Source organism: Eriocheir sinensis, chromosome 15, assembly GCF_024679095.1.
Source record: "Eriocheir sinensis breed Jianghai 21 chromosome 15, ASM2467909v1, whole genome shotgun sequence".
NCBI lineage: Eukaryota > Metazoa > Arthropoda > Malacostraca > Decapoda > Varunidae > Eriocheir > Eriocheir sinensis.
The window spans coordinates 17,226,385-17,247,758 of record NC_066523.1 but is presented as its reverse complement, the minus strand read 5'-3'; the positions used below and the strand labels follow the sequence as shown (position 1 = coordinate 17,247,758).

The 21,374-nt window shown below is 47.4% G+C and overlaps 1 protein-coding gene across 1 annotated transcript in view; it reads right to left on the bottom strand.

Annotated features, from left to right (window-relative positions):
* Positions 1-16,271: 16,271 nt before the first annotated feature.
* Positions 16,272-21,374, bottom strand: part of LOC126998718 (histidine-rich glycoprotein-like) — a 7,033-nt gene continuing 1,930 nt past the window's right edge. Inside the window, exons 2-5 of the mRNA XM_050860707.1 lie at positions 17,463-17,699; positions 16,874-16,996; positions 16,584-16,814; positions 16,272-16,355 (exon numbers count right to left, since the gene is read on the bottom strand). Coding sequence (XP_050716664.1) covers positions 16,272-16,355; positions 16,584-16,814; positions 16,874-16,996; positions 17,463-17,699 — 675 coding nt within the window. The remainder of the gene's footprint in view (positions 16,356-16,583; positions 16,815-16,873; positions 16,997-17,462; positions 17,700-21,374) is intronic.

Sequence of the window (21,374 nt, the reverse complement as noted above, 5' to 3'; positions counted from 1 at the left end):
CCCTCACCCCCGCCCCTCCAACACACACACACACACACACACACACACACACACACACACACACACACCTACCCTCCCCCCTCCCCCCACACAGAGGATAATAGTTTCATAATTATGGCAAGAGCTTTACTAATCTAACGTATTACCAGCACCGGTCCACATTTTTTTTCTCTCCGCACGCAATTTCCCAGTCAGTCGTCTTTTGTTCGGCGCAGTTTGCCTCATTTCCAATCCGTGCGGCGCCCTCGTTCATCATCATCATCATCATTGTTGCTGCTCCTCCACGCGCCACACCTGCCTCCTCCCTCACTCACCTGTTCTCCTCCTCTTCCTTCGACTCCGACTCCGACTCCTTCACCTTCAACTCCGTTTCCTTCTACGGTTGTCGCTTGCTATCCGTTGTTTGTTCCTCTTTTCTCCTCCTCCTCTTCCTCTTTTTCCTCCTCCTTCTCCTCCTCCTCCTTTATTTAACTCCTCTTTCGTTTCCTTCTACGGTTGTCGCTTGCCCTCCGTCGTTTGTTCCTCTTTTCTCCTCCTTCTCTTCCTCTTTTTCCTCCTCCTTCTCCTCCTCCTCCTCCTCCTCCAATTAACTCCTTCGTTTCCTTCTTCGGTTGTCACTGCCCTTCCTCGTTTATTCCTCTCCTTCCTCTCCTCTCCTCCACATTATTCCCCTCCTTCTTTCCTTCCTTCTTCTTCCTCCTACTTCTCCTTCACTTCAATCTTAAACTCCACCTCCTTCGTTTCCTTCTTCGGTTGTCACTCGCTTTCTCTCTCTCTCTCTCGTTTGTTCCATTCCTATTCCTCCACATTATTCTCCCCTTCCTTCTCCCCCACCTTCTTCTCCTCCAGGTTGTCACTCGGCCTACCTCCCTTACCTGTTCTGTTCTCCTCCCCAGGTAGTCCATGGGCGCGGCGGTGACGTCATCAAGCGCAGGTAAGTGACCCATGTAATTAGCTCTTTGTGCCGGTGTCAAGGCGGCCTGATATGTGTGCATCCTCTTATCTTGTTAAATCCACGTGTATAGATGAGTAATGGGCAGGCGTTTAGGTCCCTGATACTGGTTTTCCTCCTCCTCCTCCTCTTCTTCATTGCGTGTGGGGAAGAAAATCATTTAAAGCGTGAATTCAAACTGTCGTGTAATAGGTGGAGCTTCTCATCTTGTTAAATCAGCGAGTAGATATGAGGCTGACGTTGAGGTTTCTACTTTCTCTTCTTTATTGAGTCTGAGGAGGGAAATGATTTAAAAAGTGAATTCTGAGGAGGGAAGTAATTTAAAGAGTGAATTCAAACTGTCGTGTAATAGGCGAAGCTTCTTACCTTATTAAATCTACGTGTATTGATGAGTTATTGGCGTCTAGGGTTTTTGATAGCGGTTTTCCTCCTTTTTTTATTGCGTTTGGGGAAGGAAATCAGTTAAAGAGTGAGTTCAAACTGTCGTGTAATAGGTGGAGCTTCTTATATTGTTAAATCAGCGAGTAGAGATGAGGTAGAGGTTGACGTGGAGTTTTCTGCTTTCTCTTTTTATTGAGTCTGAGGAGGGAAATGATTTAAAAAGTGAATTCTGAGGAGGGAAGTAATTTAAAGAGTGAATTCAAACTGTCGTGTAATAGGTGGAGGTTCTAATCTTGTTAAGTCAACGAGTATAGATGAGTAAGAGATATTTAAGTTTGATATTTTTTTAACTTTTCTTCGTTGAGTCTGAGGAAGGAAATCAGTTAAAGAGGGAATTCAAACTACCATGTAATCGGCGGATCCTCTTTTTAAATCAGCGTGTAGAGATGACGTAAGAGGCTGAGGAAGAGGCTGACGTATAGGTTTTATTATTAGTTTTCTTTCTCTTGTTCATCGAGTCTGAGGAAGGGAGTCAGTTAAGGGAATGCAAGCTGTTCTGCGATATGCGGATCTCGTTATCTTGTGTCATCGTCGTGTGGAGATGATGAAGCTGACGTTTAGATTTTTTTTATTCGTTTTCTCATTTTCTGAGGAAAGAGATCGATTAAGAGGGAATCACAGTTGTCCTGAAATATGTGGATCTTCTTATCTTGTTAAGTCCACGTGTATAGATAAGGAGGAAACTGACATACAGATTTTATTATTCGTTTTCTCCTTCCTCTTTTACACTGAGCCTGAGAAAGGAAGGCAGTATGTTAAATTCACGCTGGCCTGAAATGTGTGTCTCTCTATTTTGTTTACTCGTACACGAGGAAGAGGGCGGCCTGTGTCGGTTGTATAATTACTTTTCCTTATTCTCGTCATTGCTGGACTTGGCTTGACGCATCCCCGAAATGTGTAATCGTACTGCATCCACACCTATACACGGGCGATACCGGTGTACAGGTTTTACGTTACTATTCGTTTTCCTGGTTCTCTTTATTTAATCTTAAGAAGAAAATGGAGTAGGTCGAACTGACGAGGAAAGTTGACGTTCAGTTTTGAAATTCGTCTCCTCTTTCTCTGTTGAGTGGGAGAAAGTTGAATATTTTTTTAGGTGCTGCCTCTAGCGCTGATAGGCTTTCTTGGGGGTCCTCTTGGGCGACCCCAGACCGTTGGCCGGTTAGCAGGCGAACTTTGTTTATAGCGGGTGTAGTTGTCGTGTTCCTGGCTGTCCCCCTATTCCTGTGAATGTAAACAAACAAAGACTTGTTGATAAACAGAGCTGTTCTCAGGCATCCCCCGACAGCATGGCTTTGTTCATTTCGGTCGCCCCCCCCACCACCTCATGAACCTATGATGCCCTCTAGCCCCCTCCCAAAAAAATCTGCCAGAATTACGGGCCTGCATATGCACATGAAGACTTTTTTTTTTTTAAAGCAAGATGCTATAGTTTTTTTTTTTAAATGGCAAGATGCTATCTCTCAAAAAATTACTCATGAATCACTGCATGAAGGATATTTATTGGCCCTTCACTTCACTTATTACAAAACAGAAAGAATAAAATAATATGCCCTCCCGTGCTGGAAAACACTGGGGGGACAGTCATGTACACGCGACCAGCTGCGTTCACGAATCCGTGTTCATAGCGATCCGCCTTTTATTTGCAAACAAAGGGGGGACAGTCAGGAACAGAGGGCAGCCAGGAACACGACACCGTGACGCATGACTCTTGCCTGGTCCATGCCGGCTCGGCGCTCCACTTGACCGAAGTCGTTGAAGTTAGGGTTGATTGTGGATCCGGGCAGCGTGTTGGCAATCTTCCGCTGCTCGGCGATGGTTGAAAATTGTCAGCGTCCTTCGGTGGGACTCCAACCTCGGTCCAAGGGCTCTCAACGTCCGCACGCTGACTGCTTGGTCACCGAAAGTCCAACCCGTGGAAACTGCCTATAATAACTCGGCCCTATATAAGTTGAATGGCATATAATTATGGTGAGACCCGCTAATAAAACAACCTATGGTAATGACAAAATTAAATAGGTTGAATTTCGTGTACCCAACCCTCCTGAAACTACCTCTAATAATAATAGAATGGAGTGATTTGCATTAATGGTAAAGTTGGGAGCATACGGTTTAGCTGCAAGACCCATTTAACTATTTATGATAACAAAATTGAATAGGTAAAGTTACTTAAAGTTAAACCCGCTGAAACTACCTTCGATAATGACTAAATGGGCTTAAGTTGAATTGCACGTAGTCAAACCTGCTGAAACTGCCCCTGATGGTAATAATATGAGCGGGTGAAGGGAAGGGAATGAACGGTGTCCGCGCAGTACCGTTGGGGGTAATGACGGCGCGGCGGCGGGTGTTGGGGTGAGTTACGACATTAAGGAAATCATGCTGGCCGGGGGTGCGTGTGTGTGGGGGGAAGGGGGGGTTGTGTGTAGGGGAAAGGGGGGAATGTGTGTAAGGGTAAGGGGGGCATGTGTGTGTGTGTGTGTGTGTGTGTGTGTGTGTGTGTGTGTGTGTGTGTGTGTGTGTGTGTGTGTGTGTGTGTGTGTGAAACGCATGCAAACAACGATCTCAAGAACATTTGTAGAAGAATAATCGTGCTGCAACGGAAGACATATTTTCCATTGTATTTTCCTTGTTCTTCAATCGGTTTTTATATAGGCATATGAACCTCTATTTACCCGAGTTATATATTGAACATTTTAGGCATTCAATATGGCCTCACTGATCCTTATTGCGCTCTTTGCTCATTGTGTTCTTATTGTTGTGTTGATATATGTTTCCTTCTTTCCTTGAAGTTATTTCGTATACAGTAATAACATGCAGAAGACGAGCGTTGAGCGTTGCTGAAAACTATTAGTACTCTTTTTGCTCCTCGTCTGCTGTTACTTCTCGTTCTGTTGATTTAGTTTTCCTCTGCGTCCATTTTAGTAATTATCGTATTATTGCTATTTGTTTCTTCCTCCGTTCGTTTTTTTTCTTTTACAACAAAGGAGACAGCTCAAGGGCACAAAAAAGGAAACAATAATAAAAAAAAAGCCCGCTACTCGCTGCTCCTATAAAAAGAATCAAAACAGGTGGTCGAAAGAGAGGTCAATTTCGGGAGGTGTCCTGATCCCCTCCTCTATCTGTAAGTTATTTTGTACGTTTAAGGCAGACCAGGAGCGATTAGGTGATAAATAAAGTGATGGTGAAAACGCCTCTCCTTCATCATTAGTCTATTGGTATTTATTTATCTCATTATCCGTAATATGTTCTTACCTTACTGGTGTTAATTTTTCTTCGTTCACGTGTAAGTTATTTTGCATGTTTTATGTAGGGCTATGCAGGGGAGTGTTCCTTGTTACATTTTTATATTTATTTCGGTCCCCGTCTACATTAATTTCTTACCTTACTGTTGTTAATTTTTCTCCTTTCATGTGTAAGTTATTTCGCTTGTTTTAGGACCAGGCAGGGGAGTGTTCCTTGCTACATTATTGATATTTATTTCGGTCCCCGTCTACATTAATTTCTCTCCTTAGCGTTTCTTTCTTTCCTTCGTTCATGTGGAAGTTATGTTGCATGTTTTGGGGAGAGGATCGAGAGTCTGTTATCGCTTTAGTTATCTTTTATTCGCTTCTCGTCCAGTTTTATTTCTCACCGTATAACTGATATTTCTTCTCTTCTTCCTCCATTTATCCTTTTTATGTTCTTACCTTACTACTGTTTTTTCGTTCGCTTATATGTTATTTCGCATGTTTTAAGCAGAGGAGTACTCATTAGCACCTTATCAATAGATGTTTTGCTCTTCGCCCGGTGTTAGACTCCATGGTATTACTGGCTATTCCCTCCCCCCTTCCTCCACTCCTCAGCCGTTGTGAACATTTTTGGCAGAGGACGAATATTTATTGCTCTGTTATTAATATAGACTTGTTCCGCTCTTCGTTCCGTCTTTAGTTATTTTATTTTACGCTCCGCTGCCCCTCCCGTCCTGTGCGTGAAGGAGATGAACGAAAAGAATTAAATTAAAAATGAAAATTGATTCCACGTCAGAAGTTTTTTTGGGGGGTCGAGGAGGAGGAGGAGGAGGAGAACACCTTTACGGAAAATGTGTAATATCGTGGCAAAAAGATTATTGCTCTGTTGTTATGCGTCTTCGTTTTTGGGACGGGAAGATATTTGGCAACGCGAATTTATTAGGGAATGACGTGTTTAGGCGTGGGAAAGACTGCTCTGGAATCATTATCAGTATCAGTCTCCCCCTCATCATCCTTATCATCAATATCATTTTCATCATCTTCAGACTCTATTATTCTACTTTATGATATCACCTTCTCACGAGCGTTTCCTTTCGTTCCCGTCTCGTGTTTCAAGTTTCAATGTACACTACTTTAATAAATTTTCATATATGCTTCTTTATTTTGTGTATACTTTTTATTTACTTCTTCATTTACTTCTTCATTTACTTCTTTATTTACTTCTTCATTTACTTCTTCATTTACTTCTTTATTTACTTCTTTATTTACTTCTTCATTTACTTCTTCATTTACTTCTTCATTTACTTCTTCATTTACTTCTTTATTTACTTCTTCATTTACTTCTTCATTTACTTCTTTCATATACTCCTTTATTTCATGCTTCTATATTTCATCACGCCATCTAGTGAGCGGCTTTCCTTCTCTCGGGTCTAATTATATCAGTTATTTTCTAATCTATCACTCTTTCGTCCATTCTTTATCCTCTCCCTCATGAATATCCCCTCCATTGCTATTTCCTGACTATATATAGCCTTGATTATGTCTTACCTACGCTTATTCTCATATCCACTTGTAGTTTTTTTTCCCTCTCAGAATAACAAGTCGCAATAAAGAGAAAAATAAAGGATGAATGAGATGCCCATAAAAAACAAGGCAATATCGGTGCGGAACATAACATTATCTAATCGTGCGGGTCGAGGTTGTTCTGCGGCGGTGGTAACGAATTAAGCTGCACCGGTTATTACTTTTTCCTCTGTCATTATTTGAATAGGACGCTCCCTCCTCCGCCTCAATGTTGTTTAACCTCTAGCCAACGTTGCCAGATTGTCGTACTCAGCCGCTTATATTTCCCGACTTAATTCCTACCTCAAAACTGTCTTCTGGGCTCCAATAACGAAACTCATTTATAGTTGCCGTTAAAAGAGTTAGATCCAGATGTTTCTTGGCAATAGTTAGGCGTCAGAAACCGGTAACTATTATGCTCTGAGTACGATAATCTGGCAACGGCGCCTCTAGCTGTTATCTTCTACTTCTTCGTTATCATTTTCTTTTCCCTTTTCCTTCCTCTCTTTTTCATCTCGTCCTCCTCCTCCTCCTCCTCTCAGCCACCCCCAGGCATCCCACCCTCCGCCGCACACCCCCGCGGCCACTCGTCTGATGTCTCCATCCTTAGCCACAGCCTCTCATTTTGTTCAATCTCGAGAGTAATTTTACGACGTCTTCATACAGTGCTCCCTTAATGATGCATCCTCACCTCACCTATCCCCCCTACCCCACTCTCCTCCCTCTTGCATCCTCACCTATCCCCACTCACCCCTCCCCCTACTCAGTTACTTTCATCTCAGTCAGTCAGCCTCACACACACACATTCTCTCCACGGTCTTTCTCATCCCTCATTCCCTCTTACTTGTATACTACTGACTATTTATGAACTTAAATATAACTCTTTTCACACTCAGCATCCAGATAGACAGATAGGCTGACAGACAGATAGACGCACACACACACACACATTATGTTTGTCTGTCTGTCTGTCTGGTTGTCTGTCTGTGCCTACACCTGCTCAGCTTCACTCACCTGTTCTTGATTAATCGTTGTGTTATATTGGAAGGACGAACCCTCTCACCCTTCCTGACACCCAACATTCATACACTTCACTATATTCATCCATACAGATTCACCTCTTCCCCCGGCGTACATAGATTCCTACTCGATCCTACCTAACTAACTTTTTTTTTTACATCAAAGGATACGGCTCAAGGGCAACAAAAAGGGGAAAAAAAAAAAAGCCCGCTACTCGCCGCTCCCACAAAAGTAAATAGTAAAGAGTAGCCAAAAGAGAGGTCGATTTCGGATGGAGAGGCGCCTTGATACACTATTCTCGATACATATTCCAACTCGCTTTTGGCCAATTTATCTGCAGAATCCGACTCAATCTTACCCAACTTACCTAGAAATTACTATCCGATATTAACTAACACCTCAATATCCCTACTCGGTCTTATTTAATTTACTTGCATATTCCTACTCGTTCTGACCTAACTTACTTTTCAATTCCTACCCAACTCACCTGTATATTTTCGGCTCCCCTTTTCTGGCCCCATGATCAGCTGTTCGTCTTGTCCAGCGTGAGAACTTCCCCCCTCATCCATCCCCCATCCACCCCCTCATCTCCCTCCTTCATCCATCGCCTCCCCACCCCCTCTTCGACCTTCCTCCATCCCTTCAACACTGACCTCCCGCCCTTCAGCTCTCGTTCTTGCTGACCCGTAGCCTGAGGGTCACGTGTTGCGGGGTGGGGATGGGTGGAGGGGAGGGAAAGAGGGAGGGAGATGGGGGAAGGAAGGGGAGGCGTATATCTCCCTTCTTTCCCTTCCTTCCTTCACGCTTTTATCTTAACTTAGTCCCTTCTTTCCTCCCTCACTCCCTCCCTCCCTTCCTCCCTCCCTCCCCGAGACTGATAATTATGTGTAGGTGGTATATAAATATTGCTGCCTCTTGGTTCGTGGGCGTACAGACTCCCCCTCACCCCCCCCCCTTCTCTCTCTCTCTCTCTCTCTCTCTCTCTCTCTCTCTCTCTCTCTCTCTCTCTCTCTCTCCCGGCCGCCTTAATTTCTTAATCGCACTCGGCGCCGTGTCCGCTTGTTTGCCCACGGTGACGGAGCTCCGGGCAATTAATCTTCCCGCGACGTGGGAAGACACTCCAACACCTCGCCAGCCAGCCAATAAGTCAGGGGGTAAGTCATCCATCCATCCACCCAGCCAGCCAGTCACCTATTAAGTCAGGCAGTAAGTCATCCATCCATCCACCCAGCCAGCCAGCCACCTATTAAGTCAGGCAGTAAGTTAGCCAGCCAGTCACCAAACCAACCAGCCAGTAATTCAGTAAGTCAGCCAGCCAGCCACCCACCCCATTAAGTCAGCCAGTAAGCCAGCTAGTCAGCCACCCACTAAACTAGCCACACACACAATCACCCAGTAAGTTAGCCACCCAGTCACCCAGTCACCCAAAAAGTCACCCAGTAAGTCAGCCACCCAGCCAGTTAGCCATGCCTCGGTGCCTCTAACAGCATTCTCATCCATACACATCTCCCCCCACCCCCCACCCCCCACGGCTCTCATTGTGACTAAGCTTCGCCACCGCTGTGAGTACCTCGGAAAGCCTCAGGTTTTTGCGACGCAGATAAGATGGAAGGGAGGAGCTGTTTATGGGGTGTTTTGTTGCTTTATCAGAGAAGGGAATTATGTTTTATTCTTGAAGGGGATGTTACGATCGAGCAGCACTATTGGGAGGTGTGATAACAAGCCCTTCTTCTTCATCCTCACCCTTCCCCTTCCCCTCCCTCCTGCCCCCTTGGCCTTCCTCCGCTCCCGTGGCTATTACCCTTTGAAGATGAGTGAGTGAGGAACGGACGCTGGGAGATGGAATGAGGGACGAGCATGGCCTGAACGGGGACTGGGTGTGTGTGTGTGGGGGGGGGGGGGCGACGGGGGACGGGGGATGGGGGGGGTGAGGGGGGGGGTTACTGGGTGATGGGTGATGAGGCGGGGCGGTCAAGCGTCGTGACTCCGGGCTGTCATCACCATCACCATCACCATCATCATTATCGTCATCTATAACTCGCCTCCTAATCAGCGCTAATTGTTATCGGTGAGAAGGATCATCAGAGCGGAGGCCTGGGGGGAAGGGGGTCCATGGGTGGGTGGGGGGGGGGGGGCTGTTGTTGTTCGTTTGGTCTCAATTTTTGTTGTTATTAATCTGCGCAGCCACGTCCTGTCCTGGCCCCAACCTCCGATGCGATGCGATGCGATGCGTTGCGATGCTCTTCTGTTTTCCTCGTCTTCTGATCATCGTCATTACTCCCTCTTTTCTCCTTCCCTCCATTCCTCTCTCTCTCCCTCTCTCTCTCTCTCTCTCTATCCCTCCTTTCCTCTCCCCTTCACACTCCCTCGCGGCGAGACGAAGCGTGTCAGCTATAATTTGGGGCTGGTATCGCGGCTAAATATTTTGGAGTATTTTATTTTTGTGTATAACTCGTCTGGTTTGTCCCACTTTTTTTGGTTTTCTTTTGTTTTCCGAGCGATTTCGAGGCTCCGGGACACTTTTAGCGATCGGAGGCAGGTTCGGGGCGGGTCAGGAGGTGTCGGGAGGGTTTTTCGCGGCGGGAAGACAGATTCGGCAGCCACGGCCGTGTTCGGGGGGAAAAAAGGACGGTTTCTTGCGAGGATTGGCCGACAGCGTTTCAGCCGCCAGCCAGACAGCCAACCAGCCAGTCAGTCACCCACCCAACCAGCCACCCACTCACCCACTCACCCAGCCAGCCAGACAGCCAACCAGCCAGTCAGCCACCCACCCAACCATCCACCCACTCACCCACCTACCCAACCAGTCAGCCAACCAACCAGCCAGACAATTAGCCAACCAGACAACAAGCCAGACAGTCAACCAGCCAGACAGTCAACCAGCCAGCCTGCCAACCAGTCAACCATGAACGGGGCAGCTTTGTGTGGGGAAGAAAGAGCGAGCTTCTGTCACTCCTAGTTGTCGTAGTCACCCGTCAGTTCCTCCTCCTCCTCACCCTTCATCGTCGTCATCATTCGCCACGACAGTCACAGCAACCGCGTCATCCACAAGCGTCACCTGTCATCCACTGCCACCACCCAACCACCCACCTTTCGTCGTCATCCGTATCCCTGTCACCCTTTGGTCCTCTCATCACCCACCAGCATCCGCATCACCCAGGAACTTTATCACTCATCGCCTCTTTCACCCAGCAGGCATCCTTCATCCCTTCATCCTCCTACGTCCCCATCTCCGTCATCCATCACTTTTTCACCATCCATCCCCATTTCAACTCACTGTTCCCCCTTCCCCCCCCCCCCCACTCCTCACCTCAACCCTACCCAAAATGCCCCTTTCATCTTACTCCTTCCCTTCCCCTTCCATTATTTTATGCCCATTCCTCCCTTTAAATCTCTTCTTCCTTCACTCCTACCCATTCCTTCCCAACTTGCCTCTCCCTCCCCTTATCTTTCTTCTCCCTTTCTTCCTTCCTTCCTTACCTATCCTCTCCGTTCCTATCCATCCCTTCCCTTCACTGCAACAACCCGCCATCCTCTCTCTCCCTTCCTTCCTACCCATCCCTCTCCTCCAACTAGTCATCCTTCCTACCTCCTCCTCCGATCTTCCCCTCCCTCCACCATTCCGTCCCGCCATCATCCCGTCCCTTCCCCCCTTCCCCCTCCACCACGGCTCGAGGCCATGCGATAGTTAGTCGACCTTAACGAAAAATGTAAATAATATTGACGCGAGGCGGAATATTGGCCAAGAATGCAGCCCCTCCCCCCCTCCTCCACCTTCCCCCTTAATACCCCCTCCCCATCCCCTTCCTACCCCATCCCTTCCTCTACTCCTCGTGCCCTCAACTCCTCCACTTCCCCCTCCTACCCCATCCCTTCCTCTACTCCTCGTGCCCTCAACTCCTCCACTTCCCCCTTCCTCCCTTCCTCCGCTTCCCTTCCCGTCTTGGTTCTCCCTCTCATTCTCCCTTTTTGCTCCCTTTCTCTTCTCTCCCTTCCCATTCTCTTCTTCCCTTCTCTTTCCTCTTATCCCATTCCTCCTCCCTTTAACTCGCCCTGCTCTCCTTCCCTTTTTTTTTTGCATCTCCCTCCCATCCCTACATTTCTCCCTTCCTTCCTATCCTACCCTGCTCTTGTTCTTCACTGGCCCCTCATTCCTATCCCTCTCTTTCCCTTCTCTTTTCTCTCCTTCCTTACTATGCCCACCCCTCATCCTCCCTTATTATCTTCCTCCATCTCTCTCCCTTCTTTCCTGTTCTCTCCCTACCTTCTCTTCCCCTTCCTTTCTCCTTTGCCTTCTCTCGTTTTCTTTACCTTTCTTCCTCTCCTCTGCCCTTCATCTCTCCTTCTCCCATCCTTCTGCTACGTCCCTATCTCCCTATTCTCCCTTTAGTTTCTCCTTTCCCTTTTCTTCTCTATCCACTCTTCTTCCCTATACCTTACCCCTCCTTCTACTCTACCTCTTACCCCTTCCTCTCTACCCCTCCATCCTCTTATTTGGCCCCCTCCTCTTTCTTCTCCCCACCATCACCGTTCCTCCCTCCCCTACTCATTCCCCTCCTCCTCCTCCTCCTCCTCCCCCCTTCCCCACGAGGCACGGAGTCGCGGGTGGTCTGAGCGAAGAGCCGGAGATGCCAGTTAGTCGTTTTTTTTTTCTTCGATTGTTTTTTTGTATTGGTAAGTTTTTGTCTTGGCTTATTTTTTGTTTTTGTGTTTTGTTTTGTTGTTTTTTCTCGGTTCAAGACGTCGTTGTGATAATGATGTGTTGTTGTTGTTGTTGTTGTTGGTGGTGGTGGTGGTGATGGTACCGGCGTTGTTGTTGTTTTCCATTATTGTTGTTTGTGATGCATTTTCTTCCCTATTTGAGTGTTTGATTGATGGATATGTTTGTTTTCATCCTCTTTGTTTATATTTACACAAATTTCCATGTTTTATTTTTATTATTATTTACGTTTACTATTTTTTTGTACTGACTGACTGACTGATTTCTCAAGATATTTTCGGTAATGTCACGTTTTTCGCTCTTATTTATTTATTTTACTTATTTATTTCATTCATACTACACACACACACACACACACACACACACACACACACACACACACACACACACACACACACACACGAACCCCCCTCCCCCTCCCATACACATGAACCCCCACCCCCCACCCACCCTTCCCCCTCACACACACCTAGAAGGGAGAATAAAAAAAAAGCTTCCCTAACGTTAATGAGGGTCGCCGAAGGGAGCATCTGGAGCGGCCGTGTCCAGCGTCCTGCGTGTCTGGAAGGGGGAGGGAAGGGGGAGAGGGGGGAAGGGGGAGGGGATGGAGACAGGTGGCTTTGAGGGGTGGAGGGAATGGAGGCATGGAGGGAAGTGATTGGAATGAATGCGGTTGAGATGACATGTGGCGGAGGTGTGATAGGGTGAAGATATGGGAGGATTGGGTGGAAGACTGGGTGGAAGAGAAGGTATTGAAGTGGAAGATTGGAATAGTGAATAAATGTGTGTGTGGAGAGGTTAGTGAAGGTATGTAGTGGAGAGGTAGAACGTTTTAAGGTGGGAGAGAGGTGGTTAGAGGTAGGAAGAGTGGAGGAGGTGACGAGTGAACGGGTGGAGATGTGGATAAATGAAAAAATGGAGAGATGAAAGGCTGGTATAGTTGACGAGTGGAAAGGTGGAGCAGGAGTGAGTGGAGTAGTGAAAAAAAGTAGAGACGAAACAGGATGGGGAGAAACTAATAAGTGGAGAGATGTTGGGTGGTAGAGTGGAATAGTGAAAAGTGGAGAGTTGGAATGGAATAGAGTGGAGGAGTGGAAAGATGGAGAGGAAAGGAGGGTAGTGTAGTGAAAAGTGGAGGCAGAGAGAGAGAGAGAGAGAGAGAGAGAGAGAGAGAGCGATGGACGAAGTGGAAGGCAGAACGGAGGAGAATTAACAGAGTGGAATGGAGTGGAGTGGAATAAAATGGAGAGGTAAAGAAGGAGCAGCTAATGATGAGGGGTTTGTGTCGGGGAGGAAGGGGTGGAAGGGGTGGAAGGGAGGGGAAGAGGAGGGGGAGAGGGGAGGGGAGGAAGGGGAGGGGGGGGCGAGGTGCCTTCTGGGGATGTCTTGGGGCAACGCACGTGACGCATTTATTGGCCGTCCGTGTTGCTCATGTTGTTGTTGTTGTTGTTGTTGGTGGTGGTGGTGGTAGTGGTGGTGGTGGTGGTGGTGGTTGTTTTCATTATCATTATCTCCGTCCCTTACTACTTTATCTTCTCTTTTCTTCTTTTTCTTCTTCCTCTTTTTCATACGTTGTTGTTATTGTTGTTGTTGTTGTTGATTTCAGCGAGGGTGATGTTGCAGAAGACGTCACATAATAGAGAGGACGAGTGGAAAAGTGGAGCAGGGAGGAGTGGAGTGGTGAAAAAAAATAGAGACGAAACAGGTTGGGGAGAAATGAATAAGTGGAGAGATATTGGGTGGTAGAGTGGAATAGTGAAAAAGTGGAGAGATGGAGCTGAATAGAGTGGCGGAGTGGAAAGATGAAGAGGAACAGATGCAGAAGAACAGAGAGTAAACAGTTCGATGCCCGGCCGTGGTATTTCATTATCACTGTGTCTGTCATCATCATCATCATCATCATTATACCATTATCGACCGAGTTGCTGCCCTGTGTAAGCCGTCTGGTGCATCCTTGTATCATCACCATCACCATCATCATCATCATCATTATTATTATTATTATCATTATTATTATTATTATTATTATTATTGTCAGTATTTATTATTTTCCTACTTACCAACATCTAATCATCATCATCATCACTCGTAATCCCCTCACGTCATCATCACCACTGTTACACCACCACCACTATCACCACCATCATCATCATCACCATTACCATTTTCCACCCTAGCAACATCTAATCATAATCATCACCATTTCTAACCTTCATCACACCATCACCACCACCATCACCACTACCACCACCACCACCATTACCCAGGAGCCGCCAAGTCAGGGTAGGAGCAGCAGCAGCAACCAGCACAAGGCCGCGCCGCCGCAGGGGCCGTCTTGCCTCCCTGACAGACGCGGGTATGAAAAGAGCGAGCCTGGCTGAGTTGCCGCCCCGTCATACCGTGGGCGGGGCGGGGCGGGGCGGCGTGTTTGGAGGTCAAGGGAGTGGGTGGGTGGGCAGGTGGAGCGTTCAAAAGATTCTGGGCGTGGTGGTGAGGGTGGAGGAGGTGGAGGGCTGGGAAGAGGAAGGGGATGCCACGGGGAGAGGGTGGGTAGGCAGGTGGAGCTTTCAAGACTCTGGGCGTGGTGGTGAAGGTGGTGGTGGGTACTGAGTGGAAGAGGAGGAGAAGGGTATGTGGTGTGTGAGGGGAGTTGGAGAGGTATTGGGTAGGGATGGAGGGGTGTTATGGGGGCAATGTGGAGTAGCAGCATGTGGTAGGGTGAATGGGGGCAGTGGAGACAAGGTGGTAGGGTGGGCTGAGGTGTGTGTATGTGTGTGTGTGTGTTACCACGGACAGGACAGGACAGACAGCGACGACAACCACCACTTCACAATTAATGGGCTGGGACACGCGAGGAGGGGGAAGGCGGCTAACGAACGGGGGACCGGACGAAGAGACGCTGGAGCCATACAATTTAACCTTCACCCCGCGCGCCTTCCTAATACGGGCCGGCGGAGGCAAAGGTCAGGGCCTGGATGAGCATATCTCCTGACCTTGCTCTTGGCCGGTCACGCCCTCTGTGGCCTCGCTTGCTTACCTGGCTTTCCCTTCCCCGTGGCGCCTGAAGAAGAGGAGTTCGTGAGGTCCCTATGCATTCATATTCTTCAAGCTTTACACTCGGTCTTACCTTTTATGCCCTTTGCCTACCTTGCCTTCCTCTCCCTTCACCTGATTCACATATGGTCGGTCTCTGTTCCCTTTGCGTTCTTTCATTCTTTGGGTCCTCTTATTAAACCATTTCTTGCCTCCCTTTCCTCCTTCCTTTCACCTCTCTCCTTTCACATAAGCACCATAAGAGGAGGAGAGAAGTCGGTCTATTCCTGGTCTCCTCGTATCCATTCTTCTATTCTTATGTTCTCTTGATTAAACGATTTCTTGCCTTCCTCCCTCTCTTCTTCCTACCAATAAGCCCCGTCCTTGCCTCGCCTTTACTTCACATAAGCACCGTAGGAAGAGAAAGCGAGAAGTCGGTCGGTATCTGTTTCCTCCCATTCATTCTTTCATTCTTTGGTTCCCTTAATTAAACCATTCCTCGTCTCCCTCCCTGCTTCCCTTCCTTTCCTTCAGAGTGAGCTCCGACCTTACCTCGCTTGCCCTTCACATAGCACCATAAAGGAGGAGAGAGGTCGGTCTGTTCCTGGTTTCTTTTCATTCAATCTTTCATTCTTCGGTTCCTTTGATTAAACCCTTCCATGTCTCCCTTTTCCCTTCACCGTGAGCCCTGACCCTATCTCGCTTTGCCTTCACATAAGCGCCCCATGAGAAGGAGAGAAATCGGTTGTTTCCTGGTTTCTTTGCATTAACTCCTTTCTCTCATGTTCTTATTACTTTTTCGCTCCCTTTCTTCATCCACCCTCAACCTCTTGCCTCCTTTTTTTCCCCTTCCTCAAAAAGTCACACGAAAATATCAGTTGGTCAGTCTCTGGTTCACATGCATTCATTCTTCCGTTCCTCAGTTCCCTTGACTCATCCCTCCCTTAACTGCCTCCTTCCTCACACACTCCCTCCTTTCCTCCCTCCCTCCCCCCGAAGCTCCCAAGACCCCCTCATTGTCCCCGTCAAGCTGGAAATTAACGTCTCAGCGCTCGTGTGTTTAATGCCCCCAGTGAGGAGTGAGAGGTCGCTGCCAGATCCAGACGGCAATTACACCAGAAACTATAGACATTCCGGCAATTTCTTCATCAGCCTCCGGATCATCGACTACACACACACTTCATTATCTCGAGGCGGAGAACGAGGCGGGACGCAGAGAACCCATAATATTGTTTGGTGGTGAAGGTGGAGGGTGGAGGAGGTCCGGGTGGGTGGTGGGTGTATGTTATGTGGAAGGGGGAGGGAGGGGACGAAATCAGTGGTGGGTGTGGTGTGGCTTCATATGGTCTTGGTGGTGAGATGTGGCTGGCTGGATGGTGATGTTTATAATGTCAAACGGCTGTGTGGTGTGGCTTCGGGGTTGTGGTAGTGTGGTGTGGCTGGGTGGTTGACTAGAAAATGGTGTGTTTGGGGGGCGGTAAGGCTGTGTGTGAGTAGAATTAACAGCAACGTGTGTGGTGTGGCCTCGAAGCTGTGCGAGAGATGTGGCTGTGTGAGGGTAGAACAGCGTCGTGTGTGGTGTGGCTTCAAGCTGTGGCAATGAGGTGTGGCTGTGTGAGGGTAGAACAGCGTCGTGTGTGGTGTGTCTTCGTGGCTGTGGTATAGGTGTGGCTGTGTGAGAGTAGAACAGCGTCGTGTGTGTTGTGTCTTCATGGCTGTGGCGGTGAGGTGTGGCTATGTGAGGGTAGAACAGCGTCGTGTGTGGTGTGACTTCGAGCTGTGGCGGTGAGGTGTGGCTGTGTGAGGGCAGAACAGCGTCGTGTGTGGTGTGACTTCGAGCTGTGGCAGTGAGGTGTGGCTGTGTGAGAGTAGAGAAGTGACGTGTGAGGTGTGGTTGTGTGAGAGTAGAGAAGTGACGTGTGAGGTGTGGCTGGTGGCTGTGTGAGGATAGAATAGCATCGTGTGTGGTGTTGCTTCAGGGCTGTGGCAGTGAGGTGTGGTGTGATGGTGGAACAGCGACGTGTGAGGTGTGGCTCGAGGCTGTGGCAGTGAGATGTGGCTGTGTGAGGGTAGTGTTACGGCAACCCGCGGCTCGCCCTACTTATAAGTAACACACACACACACACACACACCTATACTATTTCTCTCTGTTGTGTTTGAATGATTGCTGGGTGTATGTGAGAGATTTAATTAAGTGGGATTGAAATTTAATATATTTCTATAATTCCTCTGATTTTTTCTCTCATTGTACTGATATTCTACCCCTAGGCATCTACGTATCACAGTGCACTCAACTGCCTTAGCCTGCGTGACGTGACCGTGGAAAAGCGTCGTGTGATGTGTAGTCCGTGGCCGTGGCAAAGAGCTGTGACTGTGTGTGATGTGGCTTCGTGGCTGTGGCAGTGAGGTGTGGCTGTGTGGAGAATAAACAGCATCGTATGTGGTGTGGCTTCGTAGCTGTGGTGTGGCTGTGTGCGGATAGATCTTGAATAGACTTTGAATAGACCTTGGATGGGACAGTAACGTGGTGGTGTGGCTTCATGGCTGTGGCAGAGGTGTGGCTAGATGATTGAGTGGTGTGAGTGCCTGCAATAAGGGTGTGTGGTGTGTGACTCCTGAGTATGATATAGAGATGTGGCTGGCTGGTGTGGCCGAGTAGTGTGAGTGTCTGCAGTAAGGGTATGTGGTATGGTTTCATGGTTGTGGCAGAGGTGTGGCTGGCTGGGTGGTGCGAGTGGAGTGCCTGCAATAAAGGTGTGTCGTCTTGGGGGGTTAAAAGGTGGCGGTAATGACGTGGCTTCAGGTTCCTCTTCTCGCTATGTCCAGGTGTGACTTAACTTCAGCGGCAAAAAAAAAAAAGAAAACAAGATAAAGCAACAAAAGTAACGTTAATCAAGAGGCAGAGAAAAGATTGTGCATTTATATTCTTTTTTTTTCTTCGCTGTCCCATTAATTTCTTACTTTATGCCAGACAGGCCTGAGCGGGCGCCGACCATTCACCGGCGGCCGCTAGTCGGAGGGACACTCGGGCTGGTTGCTTGGTTGGGTCGATGGTTGGGCTGAAAGACATGGCATTCTTATAGGTGGTGATGGTAGGTGGTGGTGGTGGTGGTGGTAGTGGTTAAAGTTAAGAGTTGGGGAGGTGATGATAGAAGTGGTGGTCGTGGTGGTGGTGGTAGTGATGATTGGGGCTAGACTGGTGGGTGGTGGTGATGGTGATCGGGGCTAATGGTACTGATGGTGGTGATGGTGACTGAGGCTTAAGTGAAGTAGATTTCGATAGTAGTAGTGGTGGTGGTGGTGTCAGTAGTGGTATTGGTGATGGTGGTGGTGTTATTAGGAGTTAGGCAATGGTAGTAGTGGTGAATATATTGGTAGTTGTAGTTTATAATGGTGATTGAGGTGTCTGGTAGGAGGGTTATAGTGCTAATTCTGGGGGTTGTGTGGGAGGTGTGGTGAACGTGTTGGAAATAGTGGTGGTTTTGGTGGTCAGGGTTGTGATGCTGGAAGTAGGGGGATGGGGGGGAGGGTGATGGTGGTGGTGGTGGTGGTGGTGGTGATGGAAGTCGTGTCGAAGAAGAAGAATTTGCTAGGCTCTTTTAGTCATATTCTCGTGTTCGCGGAATATTATTAATCCGACGAAGAAAAATGAATTGAGAAATTTTAAGTCCGGTAAAATAATTGCCTCTGAGAATTTGTAAAAAAAAAAAAAATGCCGTGGAAAATTAAGGTTACGCGAATGTGTGGATGAGGGAAACTCGAGAGGCGGAGAGGAGGAGGAGGAGGAGGAGGAGGAGGAGGAGGAGGAGTCACGGCTCACAGATATTTACGGCGCCGCTGCAGTGATGGCGAGAGAAATTTTTCAGCTTCGCGCAAAAACGTAGTGAACGGAATTTTTCAGTGAAGTCAGACAAGCCAGCGGGGACGGGCCGAGGCACCGTGAACACCGCCCATCAGCCGTACTCGAGCAGACACCAAGGTCGCTTTACTAATTCCAAGCTCTCCTTAGTAAGATGTCAGTCATTATCAACTCCGAAACCAACTGCAGCTTCCAATACTTTTTTTCGACGTCGTTGAATTGCCTATACTTCACTTCCACGTGTTTATCTTTGCCTCTTTGCGCCACATTATTATTAACTGTTTTGATATGTTGGATGTAGCTATTAAGCCGTAAAATTAGATCCTAGAGAACTTGTAAAGGGACCGGGTCTGGCACACTGGTATTGTTGGAACCAACCACAAAAGAATGGAGAAGGAAGGGAGAGCTTGTGATTAACTCGTATACATACATAAGCCATTAAATTACACTTATTAAGTCATCGAGCTCCAAAGAGAATATAATTATGACAAATAAGGATAGTTATCTTTCTGTTGCATCACGAAAAATCAAACCAGTCTCTATATGAAGTGACTGATTAACATGCCATCTGTTGCTTTGAAGCGTCGGATTACAAAATGACAAATAAATATGATAATAACACAACTTACTTTTTCAGTGCATGCCGAAAAAAGAAATCGTAAGGAGCCCAAGTGTCACCTGAATTGCTGATCAAAACGTCACCTGTACACACTCAGAATGCGCTGGGTTACAAATGTTTTAATAATTATAAAAAAAAAATGTTGTACTTGACCTTGTCGTTTCATCCCGCCAGGAGAAATCAAAGCCCATGAAGGAGGCCTACCGGTGTTATGATAATACTTGTCACCGGTGTTCACTCAGAAGGCGTCGAATTAGAAAACTAATGATACTAAAATTAAAATAACGGCATTATTAATTAATAACGCCACACCAAATGAACTGAAAACCCGGATGTGAGCTAAACTGTCTTAATATTTGTCACCCGTGTACACGCAGCACCGGGTTCTTAGGATACTGCCTCAAACAAAGAGCACAACCACTATAAGCCTTACTTTCCCGCTGCACCGTTGAATGAGAAATCAAAATCCCTGTATGAGGTGACCCGCTGTTAACACATCAGCTGTCTATTAACCCGGTACCAGCGACGGACCAAATTTGTGGCTTTACCGTGTACCAGCGACAGGCCAAGTTTTTGCTATGACATAAACCCCAAAAAATAGATGATGCATAAACTGATCAGAAATGTGTTGATATATATTATGAAATGGTTTGCGTGAGTGATGATTTTTTTCTCTTTTTTTCTCGCTTAGAGGGGCCTTTAAGAAACATGACCCCCGCAGTTATCGAGTTAAAGCGTTTTTTTTTATGGAGACATTGAAACAAATAACACAACCTAAATATAAACCTTACCTCCCCACTGCACCGTTACAAGGATAATCGAACCGCCTGTATGAAATGACCCGCTCTTAAAACACACATCAGCTGCCTAGTAAACCATTCAGTTTTATGGAGTCGATAAGAAAAAATAACCCGTATAAAACTCCCCTTTCCGCTGCACCGTGACAGGAAAAACTAGTGCCCCGCTGAGATGTGATCCGCCGCAGCCTTGAGGCGGAGGTCACGGCCCGCAAGACACGTCGGGGATTGGTTTTCAGCGTCGTTTCTTGCCCTGAAGATACGTCGCGTCGAACTACTGAATCGTGAGGGCGAGAGTTGCGTGCACGGAGCCGCGTTGTGTTCCCTCTGATGACTCCCTTCCTTTGCCTGCCCTTTCCCCTTTCCTCCCAGCCACCTTGCCCTGCCCGTCCTTTCCCTTCCCTCCCACAGCCACCCGGAGAAGAGAGACTGACAGCAGGTTGAGTCTTGCTTGGTTTATTCTGCCCCAAAAGGAAGACGGAGAGTAAATCGTTTTGTTTGTTCTCCCATGTGTTCCCTTCCCTTCCCTTCTTCCTTTTCCTTCCCTTTGCCGTCCCATACTTTCATTTCCCTCACTGCTTTTCCTTTCCTTTCATCCCCTTCCATTTTCCTTGCTCCTCTTGATTCTCCTTTTCCTTTCCTTTCCTTTCCCTTTCTTTCTCTTTATTTCTTACCCTAGCTTCCTTTCCTTTCCCTTTCCTCCCCATGCTTTCTTTACCCTTCCCTTCGTTTCCATTCCTTTACCTACCCTTACTTTTTTTCCTCTTCCCTTCCCTTCCTGCCCTTCCCTGTCCTTCCCTTTATTGTCAGGAGAACGAGTGGCTGCCTCCTCTTCACTGCATATCCTCCTTCCTACGACTTAAACTCTTTCAAGACGGAAGTACTGAGACACGTGCAAGGAACCAGATTTGGCACCTCTTTTAACATCACTACTTTTATTAACAGGAGCCGCAAGTCGCTTTTTTTTCCACCCTATATCTCTGTTTATCCTTTGCTCTCCCTCCTGATGCTGTAAAGAAGAAAAAAAAGAGGAGAAAAAAAGGGGTTAAGGATGGGTTTTGCTTGGCTAATTCCGGCTCAGGGAGGGAGAGAGGAAGATAGAGACTTTAATCGATGTGAGATTCCTGGAGGTCATCGTCGCGG